This window comes from Hyperolius riggenbachi, chromosome 9 (assembly GCF_040937935.1).
Source record: "Hyperolius riggenbachi isolate aHypRig1 chromosome 9, aHypRig1.pri, whole genome shotgun sequence".
Classification (NCBI taxonomy): Eukaryota; Metazoa; Chordata; class Amphibia; order Anura; family Hyperoliidae; genus Hyperolius; species Hyperolius riggenbachi.
In genome coordinates this window covers 271,820,935-271,846,882 of record NC_090654.1, presented here as the reverse complement: position 1 = coordinate 271,846,882, position 25,948 = coordinate 271,820,935, and the positions used below count along the sequence as shown (strand labels likewise).

At 47.2% G+C, this 25,948-nt stretch overlaps 1 protein-coding gene and 1 long non-coding RNA gene across 2 annotated transcripts in view; one reads left to right on the top strand and one right to left on the bottom strand.

Moving 5' to 3' along the window:
• LOC137533274 (uncharacterized) overlaps positions 1-18,770 on the top strand; it is a 292,620-nt gene extending 273,850 nt beyond the window's left edge. The window contains exon 7 of the long non-coding RNA XR_011024169.1: positions 18,112-18,770. This is a non-coding gene — a long non-coding RNA (uncharacterized lncRNA). The remainder of the gene's footprint in view (positions 1-18,111) is intronic.
• A 5,397-nt stretch (positions 18,771-24,167) lies between these two features.
• TDP1 (tyrosyl-DNA phosphodiesterase 1) overlaps positions 24,168-25,948 on the bottom strand; it is a 202,058-nt gene continuing 200,277 nt past the window's right edge. The window contains exon 16 of the mRNA XM_068254565.1: positions 24,168-24,455. Coding sequence (XP_068110666.1) covers positions 24,382-24,455 — 74 coding nt within the window. The 3' untranslated portion in view covers positions 24,168-24,381. The remainder of the gene's footprint in view (positions 24,456-25,948) is intronic.

Here is a 25,948-nt window from a genome sequence, read left to right as displayed (position 1 = left end):
AGACCTGTTTTTAGACCTGGTCTAAAACATTCAGTAATTACACAATTCACAAAGGCAAACAAGGAGTAACCACGCCCACTTTTTCTGACAGAGATTAGAGCAGCTGATTTCTTGTCGGTAAAGTAAGGCCACATACACACATCAGACTATAGTCTTTGGAAACTGAAAGATCACAGACCAATCTTACCACCCTTCATGTAGTATGAGAGCCATACTCTACACAGTCTTTTCTATGGAGCTGAACTCCACATCAGAAAAAAATCTTTGCAAGATGCTGCACACACAGATGCTGTACAGACACAAAAGATCAGTATCTGCAAAAGCTCTGTTCCTGCCAAAAATCCATTCCTGCAAATTGCAATGATAGTCTATGAGATCTGCAGATCATCATACACACCTGATTTAACTGACATTCATCTGCAGATCCGCAGATCTGAAAATCCATCCTGGTGGATCTGATCTGCAGATGAATGTCAGTTAAATCATGTGTGTATGATGATCTGCAGATCTCATAGACTATCATTGCAATTTGCAGGAATGGATTTTTGGCAGGAACAGATCTTTTGCAGATATTGATCTTTTGTGTCTGTACAGCATCTGTGTGTGCAGCATCTTGCAAAGATTTTTTTCTGATGGGGAGATCAGCTCCATAGAAAAGACTGTGTAGAGTATGGCTCTCATACTACATGAAGGGTGGTAAGATTGGTCTGTGATCTTTCAGTTTCCAAAGACTATAGTCTGATGTGTGTATGTGGCATATTTCTGTGAGGTATTTTAGATGTGAGGATGGAACCTTTTGAATTATTTATGCAGGAGTTTAATTGTATGCAGAGGAGAGCTCATCAGAGGAGAAGGATGTCAGTCATAGCTACTTGTTTGTGAATTGCATATTTTGATCATTTCCCCTGCTTTACCCACCTAATTACCAAATGGTTTGGACCAGGTCTAAGAACAGGTCTAAAACATTTGGTAATAGTGAATTCTCCTTTGATGCAACTGACCAAACCATCAGTAGACTAAAAACCATCAGTAGACTAAAAACCATCAGTAGATTAGTCTAAACTGCTTAGTGAATTGAGGCCATTGTTTGAGCCACAATGATCCTGCAGGTCATTATCTTTACTACTGGCAGACATGAAAAATAACAGACAGCACCAACTAGCATTATCTATAACCGCACCCCCTAACAATGCAATAAGCTACAAGGTTGATTTTTTTTAAAGATATACATATGGAGGGAAATACTGGTAGCTCGGCGATTAGAAATAGACGTTATTTTCCACACTGCAATGAGGTTCACTGACAGCGGACTGTCAGGACCATGGTCATGACATCGTACTGTGGGAGGGGTTTCACCACAATATCAGCCATACAGGCAGCCCTGATGCACTATTTGAGAAAAGGTAAAGATTTCTCATGGGAAAGGGGGTATCAGCTGCTAATTGGGATGAAGCGCAATCCTTGGTTACAGTTACTCTTTAAAGGAATCATCAGCCAAAATTAAAAAAATTAGGTTTACTCACCTGGGGCTTTCTCCAGCCCCTTGCAGCCGACTGTCCCACACCGACTGCTCCTCTCTCTCCGCCGCTGTCCTGGGTTCCCCGCACGGTGCAGAGGCCAACTGCGCCTGCGCAAACAACCGCTGTCACTCAAGCCCACGTGGTCCGTGGCGCACTGCGCAGGCGCAGAACTACCGCGGACCACATGGCGATGATTGACAGCTGCGGTTAGCGCAGGCGCAGTAATGGAAATGTTTTTGCATTGCAGCTGTGCACTTCTTGAAAGTTTCTAGCTGCCTGGCAGCTGCTGCTGCATTTGATTGTTGCATTTACCGTAGTTTATGTCCAAGCTGCAAAAATGTGCATAAATTAGCATAAAAACTGCATCAGCTTCAAATTATTAGCATCTCATTAACCATCTGTTCTTATAACCAGTGCCTGAGGGCAATGCACAGATAGGCAATCTGGAAAACACTAGAGATCCAGGGCAAATGTATATAAATACATAGCACCAACATCTTCCGCAGCGCAGTACAGAGTATATTGTCTCGTTGTTTAACTATCCCTCAAAGGGGCTCACAATCTAATCCTTCCCATAGTCATATGTCTATGTATGTATAGTGTATTTATCGTAGTCTAGGGCCAATTTAGTGGGAAACCAATTAACTTATCTGAATGTTTTTTGGGGGCGTGGGAGAAAACCTGAGTGCCTGGAGAAGACCCACACAGACACAGGGAGAACATACAAACTCCGTGCAAATAGTGCCCTGACTGGGATAGGAACCGGGGACCCAGCGCTGCAAGGCGAGAACACTAACCACTACACCACTATGCTGCCCTCTGCATTTGTAGCAGCTCCCCTTCGGTTTATCCAGAGAACTCAATTATTTCATCCACGTTCATTTGTTTCAGCATACAGTCCGATACCAATTTGATAAATGTTGCAAATACTTATTTGTATTCTACGCACAGTGTAGTCTGAGTACAGCCGGATATCGGGCGGGCTACACAGTAAATTGCCCCAACCAATTGAGATCTTACAGAAGGCTTCAAAACAACCGCCTAATGAGTGTGTGAGACAGACCAGCATCATCAGTGAGGCACTGAAGCAGAAAGCTGACAGTCTAAACAGGCATCTAAACTACTGGCTGGCCGGGCGGTCCACTAAGTGTGTCTGAGCTTACAGAGCGTGTCCAGCTATCCCAACGCAAGAATGACAATCAACAGATTAAACATCTTATTACTGCAGACCGGCAACAACAACAAAACAGGTGAGCTAATACCAAGGAGAAGTGATAACTAATACCTCTGACCAACAAGGACAGCTGGATAAAGAACCTTCCCGACAAGCAGGGCGTAACTAGAGGGGAGCAGCTCCTACGACTGCAGGGGGCCCAGAGCTGTTAGGGGGCTCTAACTATAGGCTGTCCAGGTGCCCTCTTTTGCCCAGGCAGGTCCACTTTTTCTGACCTGTCCGGGCCGTCCTCCCGGGTTTTTGAAATGTCCGGGTGAAGAGAGCCGAACACGAGCGAGCCGAGCAATTAGCCACTTCATTGCGGCTCTTTAGTGAGCCGGACTTCCCATCACTAACCTAACCACTATTTTGGGCTAGAGACGAGTCTATGCCAGAGAGTCTCTGGCAGGCTGCTCCTGTGAGTCATGAGTCGACTCATGAGTCAAAGATTGCTGGCCTAGAATCTTTGACTCATAAGTCGACTCATGGGAGCAGCCAGAGGAGCAGCCTGTCAGAGACTCTCTGCAGCACGTGGAACCAGAGAGAGGCAGAGGGCGGAGGCAGAGAACATCAGCGTGGAGGGAGACAGGAGGTGGGGACATTCGGAGGAGCAGAGCAGGAGAAGGGTTGTCTATGGAGGGGTGAGTGCTAGATGAGCTCAGAACATCCTCTCTGCCCTAAAAGATAGAAAACAGCATGATAACCGTTATTAAGTAAAGTGGACCTGAACTCAGAACATGCTTTCTGCTCTAAAAGATACTTCTGCCAGAGGTAACGGTTCGTGCAGTTATGTGTCGGAGGAAACTGTTGTTGCATTTCATTCCTCAGAGGTAACGGTTGCTGCATTTATCATTTTGACAGTCATTGTTGTCTGATTGCATTTTGTGGCCTGCCGGCCCTCCACCATGTGGTCTGGAAGAAAAAACAGCCCTCCATGCCCGCGAAGTTGGACAGCACACTGCTAAGGTCTTGTATATTTGGCCCCACCCATGACCACACCCACATGCTGTTGTGATCGTCCTCTTTTTTGGAAATGAAAATATGGTCACCCTACCTAACTACTACATCACTCCCTCTGATAAAGGGGTCCATCCTTCGGATTCGGTGTTCTTCTGGCTACACTTGGTATGAGCGTGAAGACCATGATGGCCGGAGCAGTGCTTTTCAGCGCTGCTATATTTGGGCGCAGCCAGCGCCGCCATAGACTGTAATGAGGAGCCGAAGTTGCTTAAAACACAATAATTCGGCTTCCAGCAATCGCTGGAAGCCGAATTATTTCATTCCCCCACTATCCATGGCGGCCTGGAGGGGGAATAGTAATTAAATCGGCCCGGACTTGTGCAGAAGCAGGATCAGCCATATAGCGCTGTATCCTGCGCCCAAGTCTACCGGCACCGATTTCAAATGTACTCATGATGGCTATACTTGTTATATGACCCTTTCAAGATGGACCCCAAGCTATGAAGTTCACCAGGGGCAGGCAAGGGTAAGAGCATGAATATTGGGGGGGGGGGGGGGGGGGGAAATCAAAGTTTTGTTGGGGGCCCTATGATTTGTAGTTACGCCCCTGCCGTCAAGATACTTCTCCAACCAGAATAGGAAGACATAGGCAAGGGGTTCCATTTTGCAGTGACCCCACAATATGTCACAGTAGAGGACTTAATCGTAGTCCCAGGATCAACCATCAAACAACCTGATAATATAGATGAACCTGAACTCTGCCTGGATGTATTAGCAGTCTTAGTGACTTGACTACATGGGGCAGGAAAGTACTGGCATCTCTCAGCAGGAACCCGCACATCATTGTCACGTCAGCAGACAAAGGAAGGTGCTCTGTAGTACTCAAAACATCCAACTAGCACCCGGCGCTCTGTAATACAAACACATAAGAGTCACTAAGGAAATGGTGATTCCTTACCAGGGCCAGTTCTAGATTTTTTTGCTGCCTAAAGCAATACTTTGTGAACTTTCAGGCACTGGCATGTGCCGGGTATGTGCTGCTCCTCCTCCCTGCTGGCTCACAGCATCTGATCCCCAGGATGTGGGTTATGTGCTGCACCGGCGCTCCATTACTCACCTGCTCTCAACAGATTAGCGGTGGGATCACCAGCCACACGTGAAGTCCTGCTTCCTCTCTGGCTACAGCAGTGCCTCATGTGACCTGGCAGCACGTAACAGAGCTGTAGCCATGGATACAGGATGCTGGATGGGCAGATGGAGATCCCATCGCTGGAACGCTGAGAGCAGGTGAGTGAAGCGGCGCCACACATCTAGGGAGGGGAAGTGCGAGGAGGGGGACATTTGGACATTTGGAAGAACTGCCCCTGTTATTTACTTTGGCTGCAAATGGGAAAAGCATTGCTGCCTTCTTACTGGAGATGCTACACTATGCTTCTATAGATTCATTCCTGAAGACACATTCACAAGGGGTCCAACTGAGACCTGCTATCAGTAGTATCCACTCAGTGACATAATAATATTATAATATTTCCAAATATCTGCTGACCATCAGGGCCAGTTCTAGTAAGAATGGGGCCGACGGCAAAATTAACCTGGTAGCCCCCAAGACAGACCCCCTGGGGGGGGGGGGGGGAAGCGCTCTTCTGTCAGTCTGTGGCTCTGTGCTCCTTGACTTCATCCACTGATGGCCGCCTCCACTCTGTGACCTGCAGTATGTTACTATGCAATATTACTAATTGTAAGGAAAAGGTCCCTTCACCCCCAAATCCCCCTCAGTGCCACGGGGGAGCGCTCCCACATTGGGGCAGGGCTAACCGCCGCAGCCCTGCCCCACGCGCGTCTTTCAGCGCGTATCTCCGCCTCTCCCCGCCCCTCTCAGTCTTTCTTCACTGAGAGGGGCGGGGGAGAGGCGGCAATGCGCCGCTGATAGACGCACTGTAAGGCAGGGCTGCAGCCGTTAGCCCTGCCTTCAGCAGCAGCAAAATCTATGACCAATTTGGAGCTCTGAAGCGAGAATTATTCTCGCTTCAGTGTCTCTTTAACCGGTTCAGCGACGCGGTCCGAAAATCTCATGCATCCGAGCAACGTTCACCTCCCATTCATTCGCCTATAACTTTATTGCTACTTATCACAATGAATTGATCTATAGCTTGTTTTTTCCGCCACCAATTAGGCTTTCTGTGGGTGATACATTTTGCTAAGAGCCACTTTACTGTAAATGCATTTTAACAGGAAGAATAAGAAAAAAACGGAAGAAATTCATTATTTCTCAGTTTTTGGCCATTATAGTTTGAAATTAATATACGCTACCGTAATTAAAATGCATGTATTTTATTTGCCCATCTGTCCCGGTTATTACACCATTTAAACAATGTCCCTATCACAATTTATGGTGCCGATATTTCATTTAGAAATAAAGGTGCATTTTTTCAATTTGCGTCCATCACTATTTATAAGCTTATAATTTTAAATAATATAATAACATATTCTCTTGACATGCATATTTAAAAAGTTCAGACCCTTGGGTAAATATTTATGTTGTTTTTGTTTTGTTTTTTTAATTGGTTTTTTTTTTTTTTAATAAAAAAAGAGTAAGTGGGTAATTTTTGGTGTGGGAGGGAAACTGCTAATTTTAAATGTAAAATAATGTTTTTTTTTAATCAAAAATGTATGTGGGTGCAGTGAAAAAAGTCCTAGATGCGAACCAGCTCGCATCTAGGAACTAAAATGCTGAGGAGTTGTTTCCTGGGGGCAGAAATACCGCGCTCTCTGGAGAGAAAGCGTCGGTATTTCTGCGGGGAAGTTAGATCGGTGAATGGGAATTATATTCCCATTCACTGATCGGGGGCTAGCGGCGGGAAGCGGGGGCGCGCCCGATCGCGCGCACGAGCCGGCGGCAGCACCAGTGCCTATCTGGACGAGGAAGCTCGTCCAGATAGGCCGAACTGGTTAAAGAGTAACTGTTAGCCCCCAAAGTGAAATTTAAATCTCTACAGCAATGTTTTATTTAGTATTAAAGTGATCCAAAAAGCCAATGCAGAACTTAAAAATCAATATAATTATGTTACTATGTAGCCTTGTGCCTAAGCTAATGACGCAAAGCCATATATCTGATACTGATGAGCATGCAGAGCATGCCTATGTCAGCCCGACCCCCCTCTCCCGCCTCTCCCCCCCAGGACCAGGTGCCGATCTATTCGCACCACAACCAGCTGACCGCTCTGACAGGGAGAGAGAGCGGCAGCACTTCCAGCGCAGCCACGCAGAGCAGCCGACGCCGAGTCACATGTGAGACATGTGAGAGAGATGCACGGTGGCGGCTGCTCTGCCGTGGCTGCGCTGGAAGTGCTGCCGCTCTCTCTCCCTGTCAGAGCGGTCAGCTGTTTGTGGTGCGAATAGATCGGCACCTGGTCCTGGGGGGGAGAGGGGGGTCGGGCAGACATAGGCATGCTCTGCATGCTCATCAGTATCAGATATGCGGCTTTGCGTCATTAGCTTAGGCAAAAGGCTACATAGTAACATAATTATATTGATTTTTAAGTTCTGCATTGGCTTTTTGGATCACTTTAATACTAAATAAAACATTGCTGTAGAGATTTAAATTTCACTTTGGGGGCTAACAGTTACTCTTTAAGAAGCAGCACCACACATATATAGTATTCAAAATATGCAAAATTTATTTAACAATAATTAACATCACTATAGAAACATAAAAACAATTAAAATAATCATACCGCCTGTAGCATCAAGAAAACATTTATATAGCATGAAAATATCGCATAGGTAATAGGCGCCCAATTATACTGAGGTCATTAATAAGCAAAATCCCTCTGAGGTGCTCAGAAAAGAGCCACCTACAGGGTTTGAACCCGGGTTCAGTATATAGCTACAGTATAAGGTGAGTATAGTGGTGAGCATACCAAGTAACAATTTATCATAACGACCAAAGTGAAATCAAAAACATGTGCCATCAATATGATGCAATAAGGAACTATGATGCAATATGATGCAATTACGCTGCAATTACGCCGCTTCATCAAGAGCAGGGGGATCTCCTTAGTCTTCATGGCGAAAGACGTTAAGCTTTATAGTGAAGGGGCGGAGGTCGCGTGTCCGCATGACGCGTCGCGCCACCCGCCCATCCAATCACGCCGCAGTCGGCCGGACGGAAGGGAAAGGAGAGGTCAGGAGAGACCACGCTAGAGCGCAAACAGGAAGTAAGTATCTGTACACATAGAACAAATGAATAGCCAGCCAGTGGGATACAACCAGTGCATAATAACACTATAATTGAATGTTTCAGCCTCATCAAAAACCTGTAAATACAGAAAGGCAATATTATTATTGCATATGCATACAATACACTTCCTATTACAGTAAACAATATCTCCATGTATAATGAGCAAAAATACAAGGGGAGGAACAGTCCTGCCAAAAAATATGTACTATTATTATGTAACATGTCCTGGGTCATGGAGGAGAGGGGGAGTGCATGGAGCCACAGACTGACAGAGGAGTGTGCCCACCGGAAAGGCGAGACACTACTCTGCACTGGATCGGTGGACTGCAGAAAGGTCCAGAAAGCCTCTAGACCAGGGGTGTCCATTTCGTCGCTAGCGACCTACCAGTAGATTGCGAATGACTTCAGGGTAGACCACACGCTGACTCTAGGTGCGGCCACGATCCATCAAATTGTGCTGTGCGGCTGTGTTCTGTCAAATTGTGCTGCTCTGCTGCCCTAAGCAGAGCAGCACATGGCCAATCAGCGAAGAAGAGCAAGAGGAGGGGAGAGGCGCGGCTGAAGGGGAGAGGCGCGGCTGAATGAGAGACAGTGGCCTTAATTCACTAAAGGGTGCTAAGTGTTAGCACGCCAGTGAAAAGGCACTTAGGATGCCAAAACTGGCGCTTCACGCGCTAATATGTGCGTAGGCATTCGCACGCGCAAAGTTTAGCGCTGTGCGGTGCATGCGAAACGTAGCACGGTGCTCACAAAACGTCGCACCATCCAAGCGGACAGTGCAACGTTTCACATGCACCGGTGCGACGTTTCACACAAACCGCGCAGCGCTAAGCTTTGCGCGTGATCAGTAACAGCTTTAGACGTGCAAACTACTTAGCACCCTAGTTTGCACGTCCAAAGCTTTTAGGCATGCTAACTAGGTTAGCACCCTTTAGTGAATCGAGGCCAGTGTCTCCTCCCCTCCAGGCTGTGCTCAGTGAGTGATGTGCACAGCAATGTGGCCACGCCCCCTCAGTTCCCATGGTATTTCAGCGACGTGTGTTCCATGTCGGACATCTTTTCAACCACGTGCCACAGAAGTTGAGGAGAGGAGACAGGACCAGGAGGCTGTAGGTGAATATATGGCTTTTTCTTTCTAGGTAGGCAGTGGCCACTGTTTGTATCAGTGTCAATGTATGTATTGAATGCCATTCTATTTTTTTTTTTTGTGGTGGTGGCCGGAGGGGGGTTGGGGAAAGATTCACCAGCTTATTACAGTTGGTAGATCTCTTGGACTGGGCAATTTTAAATGTAACTTGCAAGCTGGAAAACGTGTGCTCTAGACTATCCAGAGACTTTCCACTAATAAGGTGAGTACCTTATCTACTCGCATATAAGCCAAATTTTTCAGCATAAAAAATGTACTGAAAAGTTGCCCCATCTGCCTATACGCGAGTCAGTAGAGCAGAATGGATGGTGGAGCAGGTTTTGTTACTGGCAGAGGAGCGTAAGGATCGTGCACTAGTGATCCTGCTTTTGCCAGCTGGCTTCCTGTTGTTTACATGGCCTCCATCCCCTGCAGCATGGTGTGGAGAGTGCTGCACAAGACTACCTGTGTCCCCTGGCTTGTGGAGCGGAGCGTGCAAGCAACGTGTCAGCGATGCAATGATTGGGATTCTTCCTGTGTGGCAATCGCTGTATCTCATATCTATGATGCCATCTAGTGGCATCTTGAGACACAACTGTATCATCCTTGGGGCACATCTGGCTATTTGGAGGGGGGCTGACTTGTATTGGTGGCACATCTGGCTACTGTGGAGAGGGCTAAACTGGGGAGGGGGCTTATACACGAGGCAATCACTTTTTCATGGTTTTTGAGGGAAAAGTGGGTACCTTGGCTTATACATGGGTCGGCTTATATGCGAGTACATGCGGTATCTAACTTTTATACTTTTTCCTTAATTCAGGATTGCTTTAAGAGTAAGCACATGGTTTAGGCAGAAACATGGGAATCACCTATGTCGCCTACAGGAGGGAGGTGGGAGACAAGCTTTGAATACATTCAAGCAAAGGATAAGCAGTCACTGGTTTACGGATGTGGATGACACGTGGCTCAAAATCAAAGCAAATTTTTACTGAACAAATACATTCAGTTGATAAAAATATCAAGGAAAGACAACGGCAAATTAGTCTTCTTGGACTGTGTGCTGCAAATGGAAGATGGAAGATATAATTAGTCACTGAATTCACAGGAAATGTACCCACACAGACCAGGACCTCCTTTTAGACTCCCACCACCCACTGGAACATGAGCTGGGTGTTATTATATTACCGGACTAAGATGATAACTACTGGCACAGACGCCAAGAATAAGTATTACAAGCACATCAGTGAACACTTCAGTCCATTCAGCCCAAGCCTCTCTGAAAGTGGCAGAAAATAGAACCAGAGATGCAGGAGAAGCATGGAGATCCCAAAGCTGGAGCGTTGGGAGAAACTGAGGAGGATCTGTATCACTGGCGTAACAATAGGGGATGCGACCCCTGCCATCGCGGGGGGGTCCTCTCAGGGACTTTTGGGGGGCAGGAGGGGTCGCAGCATAAGAGGAGAGGGTGGCAGATTGGTGGGGAGGGGGAAATCCCCCCCCCCCTCCCTCACCTCGGGCTCTCCTCTCAGCGCTCCCCCTTCTGCAATCATTGGTGGTGTTCGTGGCAGCAGCAGCGGCGGCAGGCTGAAGCTGAACACATTACCTCCTTCTCGCTGGAGGTCTTCCGATCTCTAAGAGCAACTTCCTGTGTAAACAGGAAGTTGCTCTTAGAGAACGGAAGACCTCCGGCAAGAAGGAGGTAATGTGTTAAGCTTCAGCCTGCCGCCGCCGCCGCTGCCACCAATGATTGCAGGAGGGGGAGCGCTGCAGGTCGGGACTCTGCAGCCTTCCTATAGGAGAGGTAACTCTGCAGGTCAGGGCTCTGCGATCTTCCTATAGGAGGGGTAACTCTGCAGGTCAGGACTCTGCTGTCTTCCTATAGGCAGGGTAACTTTGCAGGTCAGGGTTCTGCAGTCTTCCTATGGGAGGGGTAACTCTGCAGGTCAGGACTCTGCGGTCTTCCTATAGGAGGAGTAACTCTGCAGGTCAGGACTCTGTGGTCTTCCTATAGGAGGGGTAACTCTGCAGGTCAAGACTCTGTGGTCATCCTATAGGCAGGGTAACTCTGCTGTCTTCCTATAGGCGAGGTAATTCAGCAGCCTTCCTATAGGAGAGGTAACTCTGCAGGTCAGGGCTCTGTGGTCTTCCTATAGGAAGGGTAACTCTGTAGGTCGGGACTTTGCAGCCTTCCTATAGGAGAGGTAACTCTGCAGGTCAGGACTCTGCAGGTCAGGGCTCTGCGGTCTTCCTATAGGAGGGGTAACTCTGCAGGTCAGGGCTCTGCGGTCTTCCTATAGGAGGGGTAACTCTGCAGCTCGGGACTCTGCGGTCTTCCGATAGGTAGGGTAACTCTGCTGTCTTCCTATAGGAGGGTAACTCTGCAGGTCAGGACTCTGTGGTCTTCCTATAGGCAGGGTAACTCTGCTGTCTTCCTATAGGCGAGGTAATTCTGCAGCCTTCCTATAGTAGGGGTAACTGCAGGTCAGGACTCTGCGGTCTTCCTATAGGAGGGAAAACTCTGCAGGTCAGGACTCTGGTTGCTAGTTGTTACAACACTGCTCTTTGGGGAGTCTGGGTGTGAACGTATCTCTGCTCGGGTCACTGTGGTTGGGTAAGTCAGTCATCTGTTGATTTTGTAGGCGCTGGGATCACCAGACAGCAATTCATTGCAACAAAGCTGCTATCTGTTAGCAGAGAGGCAATATCCATTGTGAAGTTATGGAACAGAAGAGGAACAGATGGTTCTGCTGATAAAACAAATCCAGACAATCAGAAAACTTGTTGTCGCATCACCGGAGCCGCTCAGGGAAACTAATTGGAATTAGTTCAGCTACGAAATCAGCAATCCGAAACCCTTCACACAAACATAGGAGGCTCCCGCCGTCTCACTTACATCACTTGACGACTCGCGAGAATGCAGCGTTCCCGGGCCACGATTTAATTACATCTCTGACTTTCCTTTCTTCAGATCACTTGCAAACAAATCTGTAAGATTGTTGTCTGTCATGGAAACATCATTTGGTGATATTCTAATTTTTTGAGTTATACCTGTACTTCCCCCCCCCCCCCTCATGCTGGCATTTTGTCTTCCTGGTAATGCAGATGATTGCGCCTTTTGTGTCATGATAACAATGCTCCCATTTTTTCCATAGTAAAATGGCTCTGTGCGAATGCACGATTTCCCGATTGCCGGTCTCACATTTACGAGGTCTCTCGGGGCAGAGTGGACAAAGGCTGGGAGAATAGAGGACAGGGAAGCTTTCTCATGGAAATGTACTGGAGGTATTTATATTTCAATTACCGCAGCGCACAAAGCATCATTGTATTATGAAGCGGCAATGGCTTGTTTGTTGCTTGTCTGCGTAATTGTACAGAAACACGGCCATTATTGGTTTAACTCCTCCGAGGACGCGGTGCCTGGGCTGGCCGGGGAACCTCGCAGGGTGACACGTTATCTACAAACACCACGGCAGGTGGCCGACATCCGTGGCCATAAACTACTCTGCTTATCACTATTTCCCTGTCCTCTATCTCTGTACGGTCACCTGGTTCATTGTCCCCCCTCCATCTAACAGCACTAATTGCCTGGCAGGTCACAGAAAGGCACCTACAGAAACAAGACAATTGTCACAATTCCACCAGGAGAACAACTACAAATCATGCCCCCTCCCCCCTCATATTTGCATCTTCTTATCCTTCCCCCATCTCTGTGACTCCCAAAACCAGGGGTCTCATCTGCCAGAGTGTGTAATAAGTGGTGCAAATATGACAAAAAAGGAAAAAGGAGGTTGTGTACAAATACAGCACCCAGGGCAGTTTCTAGGCTACATTGCACCCAGGGTGAGGGTGTAAAAATTGTTCCCCCCTCCCCCGTGGACTTGCGAACCCTTACTCTTTAGGGACAGTCACACAGCCACAGGGCACAAGCAGATCTGCCTACTTACCATTGACCAGCCGCTCATTCAGAAGGAAGCAGGGTCCAGGAAAACACACAGGCGAAGAGAGCCCGGAAAGCCGACTCCTCCATGGGTGCCGCGCACTGACAGCCTGCAGTACCGCTACAGGACATCAGGTGTCATCACGGCATGGTGGGGACATGATGATGACTTGACCTCGGATGCAGACAGCCCAGGAGGAGACAAGGAAGGTGATTGCACTGGTGTTCACATCACCAGCTCCCTAGCAGTTATGTCCTTCTGTCTGCGCCCCAGTCTACTTGCTGGTCTGCGCCCAGGGTGGTCGCCCTGCCCAAAAACCGTCCATGACTGCACCACTCATTGAAATAATGAATACATTCTGGTCTTCCCTCCCTTGGTAAGCCCAGACTGGTTACTCCTCTCTCCTCTTCCTGCCCATCGGTGTTCACTCTGACTCTGGTCGCTATCACTTTTGCTCCATTTCTGAGGCCTGTTTCACATTGTCAGTGCCGCGGGCCCCTTGTTACACAGTTTTTTGTCTTGCTGGACATATTGTTCATCACTTGGGTGTTGAACTTTGCTGTTTTCTTTTCTTCCCTCCTGGCCACTTTTGTCTTTAGTTCAAGCCTCTTTACACCTATTTCATATATGCACTTTATCTAACTTTACCCATTGCCCATTTCACTTTATCTGGAGTAGATAATATATTTTACATTCATTATGAATTTATAATTGCTGTTGAACTTTGATCTGTGATACTCTTGTGTGGCTACAGGTCAATTTTTGGCAGACCTACTATTGTTATTATCCATGTGCCTTTTTATTATTATTATTATCATCATTGCACAAATCCCCAATACCTTGTTTTTAAATTCACATTTTTTTGTACTAATAAAGACTGGACTGATTCATTATTTCAATGAGTGGTGCAGTATGTGTACAAGATCTTCTTTTCACCTTTTTTTTTGGTCATATTTGGTCCATTATAAGATCCTTTCTGCATACTCTACTTATATTAATATACTAGTATTCTTAAATTGTTGGTTGACGGTGCTTACCCCTTTACCCCCAGAGTGTGTAATAACTGGTGGATGGAGACGCCCAAAAGTATAAAACAATTAAAAACAGCTTAAAGAGGATCTGTAACCTCAAAAAAATCCCCTGGGGAGTACTCACCTCGGGTGGGGGAAGCCTCCGGATCCTAATGAGGCTTCCCACGCCGTCCTCCGTCCCTCAGGGGTCTCGCTGCAGCCCTCAGTGCAGCCGTGACGTAATATTTACCTTCCTGGCTCCTGCGCAGGCGCTCTGACGGCTGTCGGCTCCGAACTACACGGAAATACCCGATCGCCGTCGGGTCTGCTCTACTGCGCAGGCGCAAGTTTCCGGCGCCTGCGCAGTAGAGCGGACCCGACTGAGATCGGGTATTTCCGTGTAGTTCGGAGAGGAAAGCAGCCACAGCGCCCCCGCTGGAGCCAGCAAAGGTAAATATTGAAATTACAGTCGGGCCTGTCGCCGGCTGTTCAGAGGGCTGCAGCGAGACCCCCGTGGGACGCAGGATGGCGTGGGAAGCCTCATTAGGATCCGGAGGCTTCCCCCACCTGAGGTGAGTACCCCCCAGGGAATCTTTTTCATGTTACAGAGTCTCTTTAAGAAGGAAAGGTATAGTTGGCTGACCTCGCCTGTAGAATTCTAAACAGCCACTATGACTTGCTCAAAAGTTTACGGGACACAATACGTTCAGGCAACGTGTTCGCGGATGTTTTCTGCTTCCTGAGGTCAGTAAAAACCAATGGTCCATTTTGGGGTTTTTACTGACCTGAGGAAGTGGCAAACACCTGCAAAACGCGTTGTCTGACCCTATTGTGTGCAATAAACTTTTGAACTGTTAGCAAGGAGTTTTGTTTTGTGTCCTTTGTGTTTTCTCAGCCCATGGATAACCTTGGCAAATCCTCCTCCAGATCAATAATAAGTGTGACCATTAAAACACTTGTTCTGGAGGTAGGCCCTGTATTAGATTGGGGAAGGGTAAAAAGTTTTGGCTCTCCAGGACCCTGGGCTCACTCCCCATTATCCTGCGGATATGTATGTATTTATAGAGTTTAGCCTGTTTAATTCCCCCTCATTTATGTCTAATCACAAGGTGTAATTTGATCTCTTCCCATATCACATGACTGCCACGGCAGATAAGCTCATTTGAAAGCATAGTATGTTAACAATATGTCTGCTTCCATGAATCAGGAAGTAGAAACTCTGCAGATTTATATTAGGATTTGTATCAGTTGTTTGTATCAAAAAATAGAGAACCGTATCGGCACCTTTATAATCCATGCCAGTCAGGCCCGGTTCACATTTGCGTTTCCAGCCAAACGGATCCGGTGAGCGGATAGCTCATCCGTGACCGGTTCACATTAGTGAAAACGGATCTGATCAATGGTTGATCGGATCCGTTTTCACTTGTCAATACATACCTATTCTTCTGCAGCAGCCGGCGGTAGAGGCTTCCTCTTCTTCCGCTGTAACTACACAGCGCGTCATGTGACTAGTCACATGACGTGGAAGAAGATGGAAGCCTCTACCGCCGGCTGCCTATGAAGATAAGGTATGTATTAAGCCTCCCTCACCCACCCGGCTGCACCCTCCCGTCGCTCAGGATCACTTCAGGATCGCGTCGGCCCATGCCCCCATCACCCGTGGAACGGTCCCATTCTTCACTAGTGTGAAGAAATGTTCTGATTCCCATTGCCCCCAATGCTGCAGTATTTTTTGTCCGGATCCGTTCCGCTAGGCAGAACGGTCTGGAAAATTAGGGCCTGCTGCATTTTTTGGGATCCGGAGACTGGAACGTACGGAACGTATCCGTACCAACGGACGCATGTGAATGGATAGATAGGTTAACATTGGATCCATTCACATCCGTTCCGTTCGTACAGTACATGTTCCGGAAAAAAACACTAATGTGAACCGGGCCTTTCGTGGCTGTTTCATGTAATATCTGCAGCACTGTGATAAACCGCAAGAAAGAGCTCCCTTGCCATGTTCAGAAGTCTGCAATCCAGAGGAGGGGTCATCGAGGTAAATTACGAGTCGCGTCTGGTCTACAGGGGGTGGAGCCACATACTGCTATTGTGCTACATTTAATTACGGTCCCAATCTTCAGATCTCAAAAAGATTATTATACAGCCTGAGCGGAACGCAATCCTCTGTGAACAGCAGAAATTCCACCTTCATTATAAAACTGCTGTGGCATTCATCACGGTTATACAAGTCACTTTGTAATTCATTGTTACTAAGAAATGATCCCTTCCGAACACTTTGCAGACAAATGTCTAAACTTGCCCGTGACCTGAAACTGCTCTTCCAACTAGGAAATCAGTACTTACCTGGGGAACTTTGTAAAGTACTGACAGCCCAGCAGGACCCCAGTAAGGCCCGGTTCACATTAGCGTTCGCTATCCGGATTTTCCGGATCTGATCCGGACCGCATACTGTACAAACGGAACGTACGTTCCGCATAGTAATGCAAAGGCTATGCGGACGTTCACATACGTACGTTCCGTACAGTACGGAGCCGGACCGGATACGGACTCTTTTCCAACATGCGCTATTTTTTGTGTCCGGATCTCCGGCCCACGCATCCTGACCGGAGCCTGACCGGAGCCTGACAGCACCATCAGGAACACAGAAACCAACGGGAAACGGAAGGCACAGAACACACTGCCTACAAAAACCTGACGTTCTACCCCACTTCCTATGCGTATCCAAGCGGCCATTTCGGATGGGGACACATGGGCCAAGCATGTCTGGAGTGGAGCAGCAGTGAGAGACGTGCTGGAGCTGTTTGGCAGAATGTCGGAGGTGGAGGTGATGCCTACAGCGGAGGAACCTGATTCTACACGTGCACCAGGTGCACCTTCTGCTGACCCGAACATTTTTTTATTTATATTTAACTATTTTTTGCCCACGGATCCGGATGGCAGCCTGATGCAAACGGACCGGATCCGGATCGGAACCGTACGGTTCTGATCAGGATCAGGTCAGGATCCGATCAGGATCCGTTCCGTTTACTTGCCAAAACGCAAGTGTGAATGGGGCCTAACTCTTCCTGTAGAAGTAATTAAAGTGGACCAGAAGATTAAAAAAAAAGTTTCACTAATTTGGGGCTTTTCCCAACCCCCTACAGCTGACCTGCGTCTACGCCGTTTGCAAATGATCCTCCGTTCCCCCGCCGCAGCTCACTTTCGCTTCTGGCAGTCGTCGACCACTGCACCGGCGCAGCCCTGGCAACGTGCATCCCATTGCCGGGAGCATACTGGGCAGGCACAGTAGAGATTTTCTTGTACTGTGCCAGGGTCGCGCAGGTGCAGTGGATGTAGAATGAATGAGAACCGTTCGGGACATCTCTAGACCAGACACTTTCAGCTTGAGAGGGACACCCACGACACAATATCAAACACTATTACCGTTGCGCACCCGATCAAGCCTTTGCCACTAACATTTTTTTGTCAATTCCTGATCGATCCATTTGACCAATTTCATCCAGAAATGCTTTGCAAGATTGATTGGGTGGAAATGTTGTGGAACTGATTATCTCCTGATTTGATAAAATGATTGAATCAGAAGATCGATCAGGCAGCAATATGGAGTAATGTATGGGCACCCTTACACACCCATCTGTGGTTAGGCTGTTAACCGTTGAATGACTGTATCTGTTTCTACTCATAAAACCAAGGTAAGAATATTTACAGTATACCTTGTTTACACCCCTTGTTTAACTGACATTCATCTGCAGATCAGACAATCATCTGCAGATCTGAAGATCCATCCTGGTGGGTGGGTTAAACAAGGTGTGTATGATGATCTGCAGATCTCATAGACTATGAATGCATTTTGCAGGAACAGATCTTTTGCAGATACTGATCTGTTGCATGTGTACAGCATCTGTGTGTGCAGCATCTTGCAAAGATTTCTATCTGATGGGGAGTTCAGCTCCATAGAAAAGACTGTGTAGTTATGGCTCTCATACTACATGGAAGGGGGTAAAATTGGTCTGTGATCTTTCATTTGCCAAAGACTATGGTCTGATGTGTGTATGAGCCTTTAGAATGATTTGCATTTTGTTGACTCTCCTTACCCAGGACTGACGAGAGCGGAGGACTTCTGTACACACCTGGCAGCTAAATCTCTGGTGAAGAAGTATTGCAGGACTCTTCATTAATCAATTAATCTTCAGAAACCATCCTACCGGAACCTTCACTCCTCCCAGGAGATCCTCTTGTCCTCCAGCTAAGTCACCTCCTTTCACTTCCGCCTTCAGGACTTCTCACAAGCATCACCTCTCCTTTGGAACTCTCTCACTGAGTCTGTCCATCATGCTCCGAGCCTGGAAAACTTCAAATCTACTCTTAAAACCTGTTTAGACAAGCCTATCATTTGCTATAGGTAACATTGGAGGTCTATATGCAATTCTCTTTTTCTCCTAGGAAATAATTTTATGTCTTCTCTATAACCTCCCTAGTGTTATGGATAAACCTGACTCACCTTAAAAAAATAGCTAAAATCGGTAAGGATGAGTCAAGCTCATCCAGTTATTACAATTACTAACCTGCGGCGGCGCTGGTGTGCGGGATCCCTCGCCGACACCTCACAGCTTCTTCTTTGCAGCAATCCCTGGCGACAATCTCCTCTTCTTCCTCCTTGGTCTGCTTCCGGTCCCCCAGTGATCATGTCACCCAGGCGTGTTCCTCTGATGACGCTGCATACGCCCCCTGGTGTTGGGCGAGCACAGTGGCCTCAATTCACGGAGCATTATCAAACGTTTATCAAACACTTTATCAAACGTTTGATAATTTACCTCATGTGTAAAATCTCATTTTGGATTCACTAAGGTGTTATATATTTGTTGAACGTTTTATCGGTAAAACATTCAATAAATATATAACACCTTAGTGAATTTAAAATGAGATTTTACCCATGAGGTAAATTATCAAACGTTTGATAAAGTGTTTGATAAACGTTTGATAATGCTCCGTGAATTGAGGCCACTGTCATCACATCAGGCGGCAAATTACATTTTTTGTATTGGATGCAATAGAAACATCTGCATTGGACCCAATAAAAAAAGCTATGGGCAGCACTACTGCCCATAGTAGCAAACATTAACAGTAAAAAAATAAAAAAATTACTTTTAATAAAAATTAAAATACAAAAAGTGTTTTTTTTTATAGTGTACGCATGCTTGCGGACAGCTTGTAAAACCGCAACTTGCAAGCAGACCACAAAAATACTTACGATATAAAGATGCACTTAAAAAAAATTGCACCACTTTTAGTACAAAAATTGCAGGGAAAATAAACGCCGGGGAGGTTAAAATAACTTTTCAGCTCTTTGCAATTGAAAAATTTAAAACGTAGGGTCGGCCACCTCTGGAGCGGCGGCGAGGGCACCTCCTGCCTGCCACGGGCTGGAGGAAGCCCCAGGTAAGTGGATATGGATTTTTATTTTTTTAAAGGTTTCCCTGAACCTTCCCTTTAAAAAGCATTTTATTGACAAGGTATAAAAATATCACCTAGAAGAAAACTCTGGAGAAAAATGAAATTGCAAATGGCTCACTGCCTCATCCTGTGTCTCCTTCCTTAAGTTCTCCACCCCACTACCCTATAGATTGTAAGCTTGCAGGGACAGGGACCTCCTCCTAGTGTTTCTTATTCTGCTGTTATGTATATAAACTTGTACCAGTATTGGTGATGTCTCAAATCACACATCAGCGATGTATGTATTGGTATTGCTGGATGTCCTGACTGTGCAGAGTTTAAAGCTCAGTTCATACTTCAGATTGCAAAACGCTGGCGATTAGCGCTAGCGTTTTGCATGGGCGATTTTTACACGATTAACGTGTATATTTCACTGGACTTTTTGCATTTTTTGAGCAATCGCAATTGAAATACATTGCAATTGCGATCGCTCAAAAAACACTGCATGTAGCGCATTTTGCATTTAGCGCTAACCATCAATCGCCGGCAATCACGGCAGCAAGATCGCTGCCGTATAGTTAACATTGCGTTAGCGCTTAAAAAACTGCTAGTGATCACTGGCGATTCGCAGTTTAGCAGTAAACGCACGCTAATCACCTAAGTGTGAATGGGCACATAAACACTCCATGTAATGTTCTCGGCAGAAATCTTTTCCAGCCAGGTGGCTTGAAAAAGCAGCCGGGTGGGGCGAGATGATGCAGGACTGGCGCTTCTCTGCACAACTCTGCATACAGCACAAAAGGAGGTGAGCCGATGACAGCCGGGTGCTCACCAAAGCTAGTCGGGTGGAGCACCTGGCTAAAAAAGACAGGGGAGATCACTGGTCCCATGTATCTATGCTCCCTACTATTTGTTTTGTACTGTGTACAGCGCTAGGGGAGATATTGGCGCTATATACATTTAAAAAAATTATAAAAATAGAGCCCTGACAGTAAAATAACTGGCCAGCAACTATTTCATGTGTGTCGGTACAGGTTTCCAGGTCATGAATAGGTCATACAGGCGGCTGCCATCAGCTGGACTTCTAATGACAGTTCCCTTACTAACAATGGAGCTGAGTGCAGGCAGATCGCTCATTATCCAGTGACCAAACTGATACAGAAACAGGCAGTACCACGTCTGTGACCTCCCAGGCATCTACTATGACACAGTCACCTAAAAGTAAGCCCTAACCGCCTGGCGGTATGGTTATTTCCAGATTTCAGGGTCTAAAAGTGGTGCAATTTATTGAGCATGCTTTCCGACCCTAAAATTCAGAAATAATAATACCACAGAGAGATCTGCGGCAGCCCCAGCACTTACTCACTTTCCTGGGATCCAGTGCTGCAGTTCTCCCTTCGTCCTCCGGGTGGCGCTGTAACCCTATAGGGAGATCGCCGGCTGTGACGACAGGCGGCTATGTCACCAGGGTAATGCAGAATGTCGGAGGACAGGAAGAGGAATGGCTCCTGGCGTCTGGATCTCTGGGGAGGTGAGTGAAAACCCCCGCTGTGCACCATTACTCTGCATAGACCTCCCGGCAGTCACCATCTAGGACTCGTGGCATGTTATAACGTAATAGCTAGGGATGGTCAATGAGTTGCTAATAATTTTGAGTTGATGCACGATTATGCAAATGTTGTATGCAGCTTGAAAATGGACCAATTAAAATGTACCCCACCAGGATTTGATTGGTTCATTTTCAAGCGGCATACATTTGCATAGAGGTGCTTGGCCCAGACTGAGACCTGCATTTGCCATATACTCCTACCCAGGGATGCTGTCATGAGTAGATTCGAGTGGCCTAAGCACTCAAACTCGTGATTCAAATGAGCAATAATTAATGCAGGTGTGGAGCGGGACATAAGGGGTTATTTACCCATAAGGCTGCGTGTTCCCTGTGACTAAATAATCTATAAATGAATATTGTAAATAATATGTAATTTTATTCATTATGTTATTTTCACTGCAGATCCTCTTTAACCACTTCAGGACCGTACGCTTACACCCCCTTATTGACCAAGCAATTTTTTTCTGTTTTACTAATTAGGGCTCTGCAGCTTTGAGGGCCCATTCACACTAGAAGCGCTTTTCTGAGCGTTTTGGGATTGATTAGAGTTTTTTAAAACTTTTTTTCCCCCTCCCTCCCTTCCTCCCCCCTTTCAGCCAATCACAGCGATCGGCTCTCATAGACATCAGCCTATGAGAGCCGATAGCTCTCTGTGCCTCCCAAGGGGACAGCTGAGTGACACGGCTGTCCCCAGTACAGAGCTGCCGTACATCGCAGCGCTGTACAATGTAAATAGACTGCGATTTTGCCATCTAACAGTCTCCTAATGGTGATCGGCACTGGGAGACTGATGACGGAGCGGTGCTGTGCGCAATCTCCTGCAAAACACGCCCCCAGGACTGCACGTCAATTGGGGTGACGCGGTCTCTAAGTAGTTAAGATACTCACTTATCAAGAGGGAAGTCTCTGGATCTCATAGAGCCTTCCTTGTTCTCTGTCGTTCTCCTCGTTCCCCCGTTCCAAATTTTCACGACTTCTCGGAAGGCTTCAGAAACACGAACATCCCTGAGAGCTTCTGAAGATTCGTACTGCGCATGCGTGAGCACAGACTTGCATGCGCAGTACCAATCCACTCTTCTTCTGAACTACTCGGAAACATGAAGATGTATTCCGGCCGAAGACATATTTGACTTGTCGGTCAAAACATTTCATTGTGGGGGTGGGGGGGTGGGGGGGAACGACTGTGGTGGAACGAGGACACAGAGAGAGGACCGGGAAGACTCTATAGGATCCAGAGGCGCTTGGCTTGGACACACTATAGTTGCTCCGATATTTGCCCGATGAAGCAGAATTACACCTCCGAAACACATTGTGGTGTATTCAATTAAAGTTAATTTTTGAACAAAATCAACAGAATCTTTTGGGGTGTTAAGACCGCCACTACCTCCCTTTTTAAACAGTTTTAGTAAATGTTATTCTTGTCTTCGTACCTCTGTTCAAACTTTCAGTGTTAGCCTAGTCCATGGGGGTTATCCCGTATCGTTCCTGTCTGCATAGACCGACTTCTTAAAGGAAATGTCTGCCAATTTTACTCTAGGCAAGGGATTCCTCCAGCCCCTTGCAGCTGATATGTCCAGTGTTCTTCCCAGGCTCTTTTAGCCGGGTGCTCCACCCGGCTAGTTTTGGTGACCACCCGGCTGTCATCGGCTCACCTCCTTCTATACTATAAGCAGAGTTGCTCGCAGAAGAACCGGCCCTGCATTCTCTCATCTTGCCCCACCCAGCTATTTTTTCATGCCACCCGGCTGGAAAACATTTCTGGGGAGAACACTGATGTCCCTCATCACAGCCCCTGGCCTGGGGTCCCCGCCGGTGCAGAGGTCGTCCTCTACTGCGCCTGTGCGTGCACCGCTGTCAATCACTCGCACGTGGGCTGGAGTATACTGCACAGGCGCAGTAGTTCTGCACCTGCGCAGAACACTCCAGCCCACGCGATCACGTGCAGGTGCAGGACTACTGCGTCTGTGCGGTACACTCCAGTCCACGTGCGAGTGATTGACAGCGGTGCTCATGCAGGCGCAGTAGAGGACGACCTCACGTGGTCAGCCTCTGCACCGGTGGGGCCCCGGGGCCGGCGGCTGGGAGCGGAACTGCGACAAGGGACATATCGGCTGCAAGGGGCTGGAGGAAGCCCCAGGTAAGTAGAGCTTGCCTAGCTTAATATTGGCTGACATTTCCACTAACCTGAGTGGGGTTTAATATCCCCACCTGACTTATCAGTGGTTGCATGAGTGGTAACCCTTGTTTGTGAGTATGATTGTATACATTATAAATGTTTAGTTTGCTTCTTACTTCAAACATACAGTACTACTGAGGGCTCTCGGTTTTCCCTTCTCTCTTTTGTACAACTTCCCTCTTAAGGGGCCCATACACCTAACAAATTTCCCACTGATATACAGCCGATTCGATCACAGTGATCGAATCGGCTGTGAAATCGCCGCGAACACCGATGACAGAACGATCGATTTCCGTCTGAAATCGATCGTTCCCGTCGATCCATCCATGCGGAATATTTCTCTCGATCGCCGTCGGGTCGGGAGTGCGTCGATAGCGGCGTTGGAATTCCCGACGACCGACGCAATACAGCTGGTATACATTACCTGTTCCAGCCGGCTCGAGTCCCCTGGTCCTCCCTGTCTTCTTTCCGCGTTGGGTTACGGACCAGCTGCTACACAGAACTTCCTGCCCCGGCAGGAAGTTTAAACAGTAGAGCGCCCTCTACTGTTTAAACTTCCCCTGGACAGGAAGTTCAGTAGCTGCAGGAATGGTCTGGACCCCGGAGCGGAGAAGACAGCTGGGACTAGGGGACTCGCGCCGGCCGGAACAGGTAATGATTGCAGGGGGGGGGGGCGCAGCAGCAGCGGCAGCTCCACAGATTGTGATCGGTTTCAGGCTGAAATCGATTCACAATCTGTTTGCAGTAAAGGTGGCCAGATTCGATCAGAGAGGGATCTATCTGTTGGTCGAATCTGATGGCAAATCGACCAGTGTATGGCTACCTGTAGGTGAGTATTCAAGTCTTTTTTTTCTTGCTTCAAGTTCCTTTAAAATTTTAACCCCAATGATAAACGTACAATAATCACAGTAAAAACAACACTTCAGCTGCAACAGATTGCATAAATAATTCATTTTTTCATTGGCGACAGCTTGTTTTTTTTGAAAATGTAGAAAAAAAAAAGGGGGGCTTGTCAACAGAAAATGTCACATTTAGCCGCCGAGGCTTCTGGGAATTTCTTCAGTCATGATCCCGCCGCTGATGTCCACATTTCCAGACTTTATACAAAAGACAGACATCTTCTCGGATGAAAGGCTTGCGTCACAGATCCTCACTTTGGACACCAGATATTCCCGTGAGAGTCGGGCGCGTTAACGTAGGGAATGTTCCAGACCCAGGGCCTGTCTGTAACACAAGACACACAGGAGACGGAGTTACTCAGATGAAGCAGAGCGTCGTGTGTCATCCCAGCCGGTTGCCTAGCAAACACTCGTGGATGGAGATGAAAGGGACCGGGGAGCCGGGAAGGAGGGGGGTGGAAATAAACACAGGGATCAGGAGGTTTGCCGGATCGGCCCTCAGGATTACCAGCTCAGAGATTCCTAAACTGACATGCTTTTTGTGGGATTTCTTTTACTGTCAGTGTGCTTGTTAAAGGACAACCGAAGCGAGAGGGATTTGGAGGGTGAAATATTTATTTCCTTTTAAGCAATACTAGTTGCCTGGCTGTCCTACTGATTATCTGCTTCTAATACTGTTAGCCACAGACCCTGAACAAGCATGTGCAGATCAGGTGTTTGACATTTAGGCTGCTTTCACAGTGGGACGTTACAGGTGCCCATTAGAGCAGCCTGTAACGCAGCCCAACTCACAGTAATGAAAAATCAATGGGCTGTTCACAGTGCCCACGTTGCGTTGGAGTATAACGCTGCACGTTCAATGAAAGTGCAGCATGCTGTACGTTATACTCGTATGTGGCTACGTTCGGATGTTTGCACATGCTCAGCACTGTTTTTTTTTTTAATTTGCCGCATGCGCCGTTTACGTTCGATAGTATGCGTCAAAAAGTACGCATCACGGACGCATCAAGAGACGCATAACGCACCTCTATATACATGGTCCAACTGCAATACTACCATGCGTTGCGTTAGGGGCACGTTATGCGACCTTAATGTCGCATCTAAAGCAAAGTCTTGGTGTGAAAGAGGGAACTTGAGCAGTAAAAGTGAATGTAATTGGTACTTACCTGGGGATTCCTCCAGCCCACCGTAGACTACGAGGTCCCCCGGTGTCCTTGTCTTGCTCTCGTCTCCGCTACCGGCAACTTTTGGGCTGAAGGTCGGTCGGCTCTTCATGAACGGGGACGCTCCATGTCACAGTCCTGCGCATGCGCGGTCCAGTCAGAAAACCACACGTGCACAGGACTGTCATAAATAAAAGAAGGGAAAGGGGAATCCCCAAAACAGCACCAGACTAATAATATTCTTTATAATGATTGAGCCTCCTCTGAAGCGGGTCGATCCCGCGTGGTGCACTAAGGCTGTTCTTCGGGCGCCTCTCCCTCCCCCCCCCCCCCCTGGCTACTGGACCACCTTTCAATTCTACCTGTTTGCGTAAGTCCTACCACCCTTATTTCTCTCAATTATTCTTCTTATTTGCACTGGTCACCTTACTATCTTTATTGGGTAAACCTCATTACCCTCATTGATTGGTTTTTAAATTATTGTTGTGCTGCACTTTTCATACAACTCAGGTTTTGTATTTACCCTATTGGAAGATATTCTATTTATATGTATATATATATATATATATAAAATGTCTTATTTATTCTGCGGCTGCAGACCCTCACATGTATAGTTCTAATATTCTATTTACGCATATTTATTAATTTACTCATT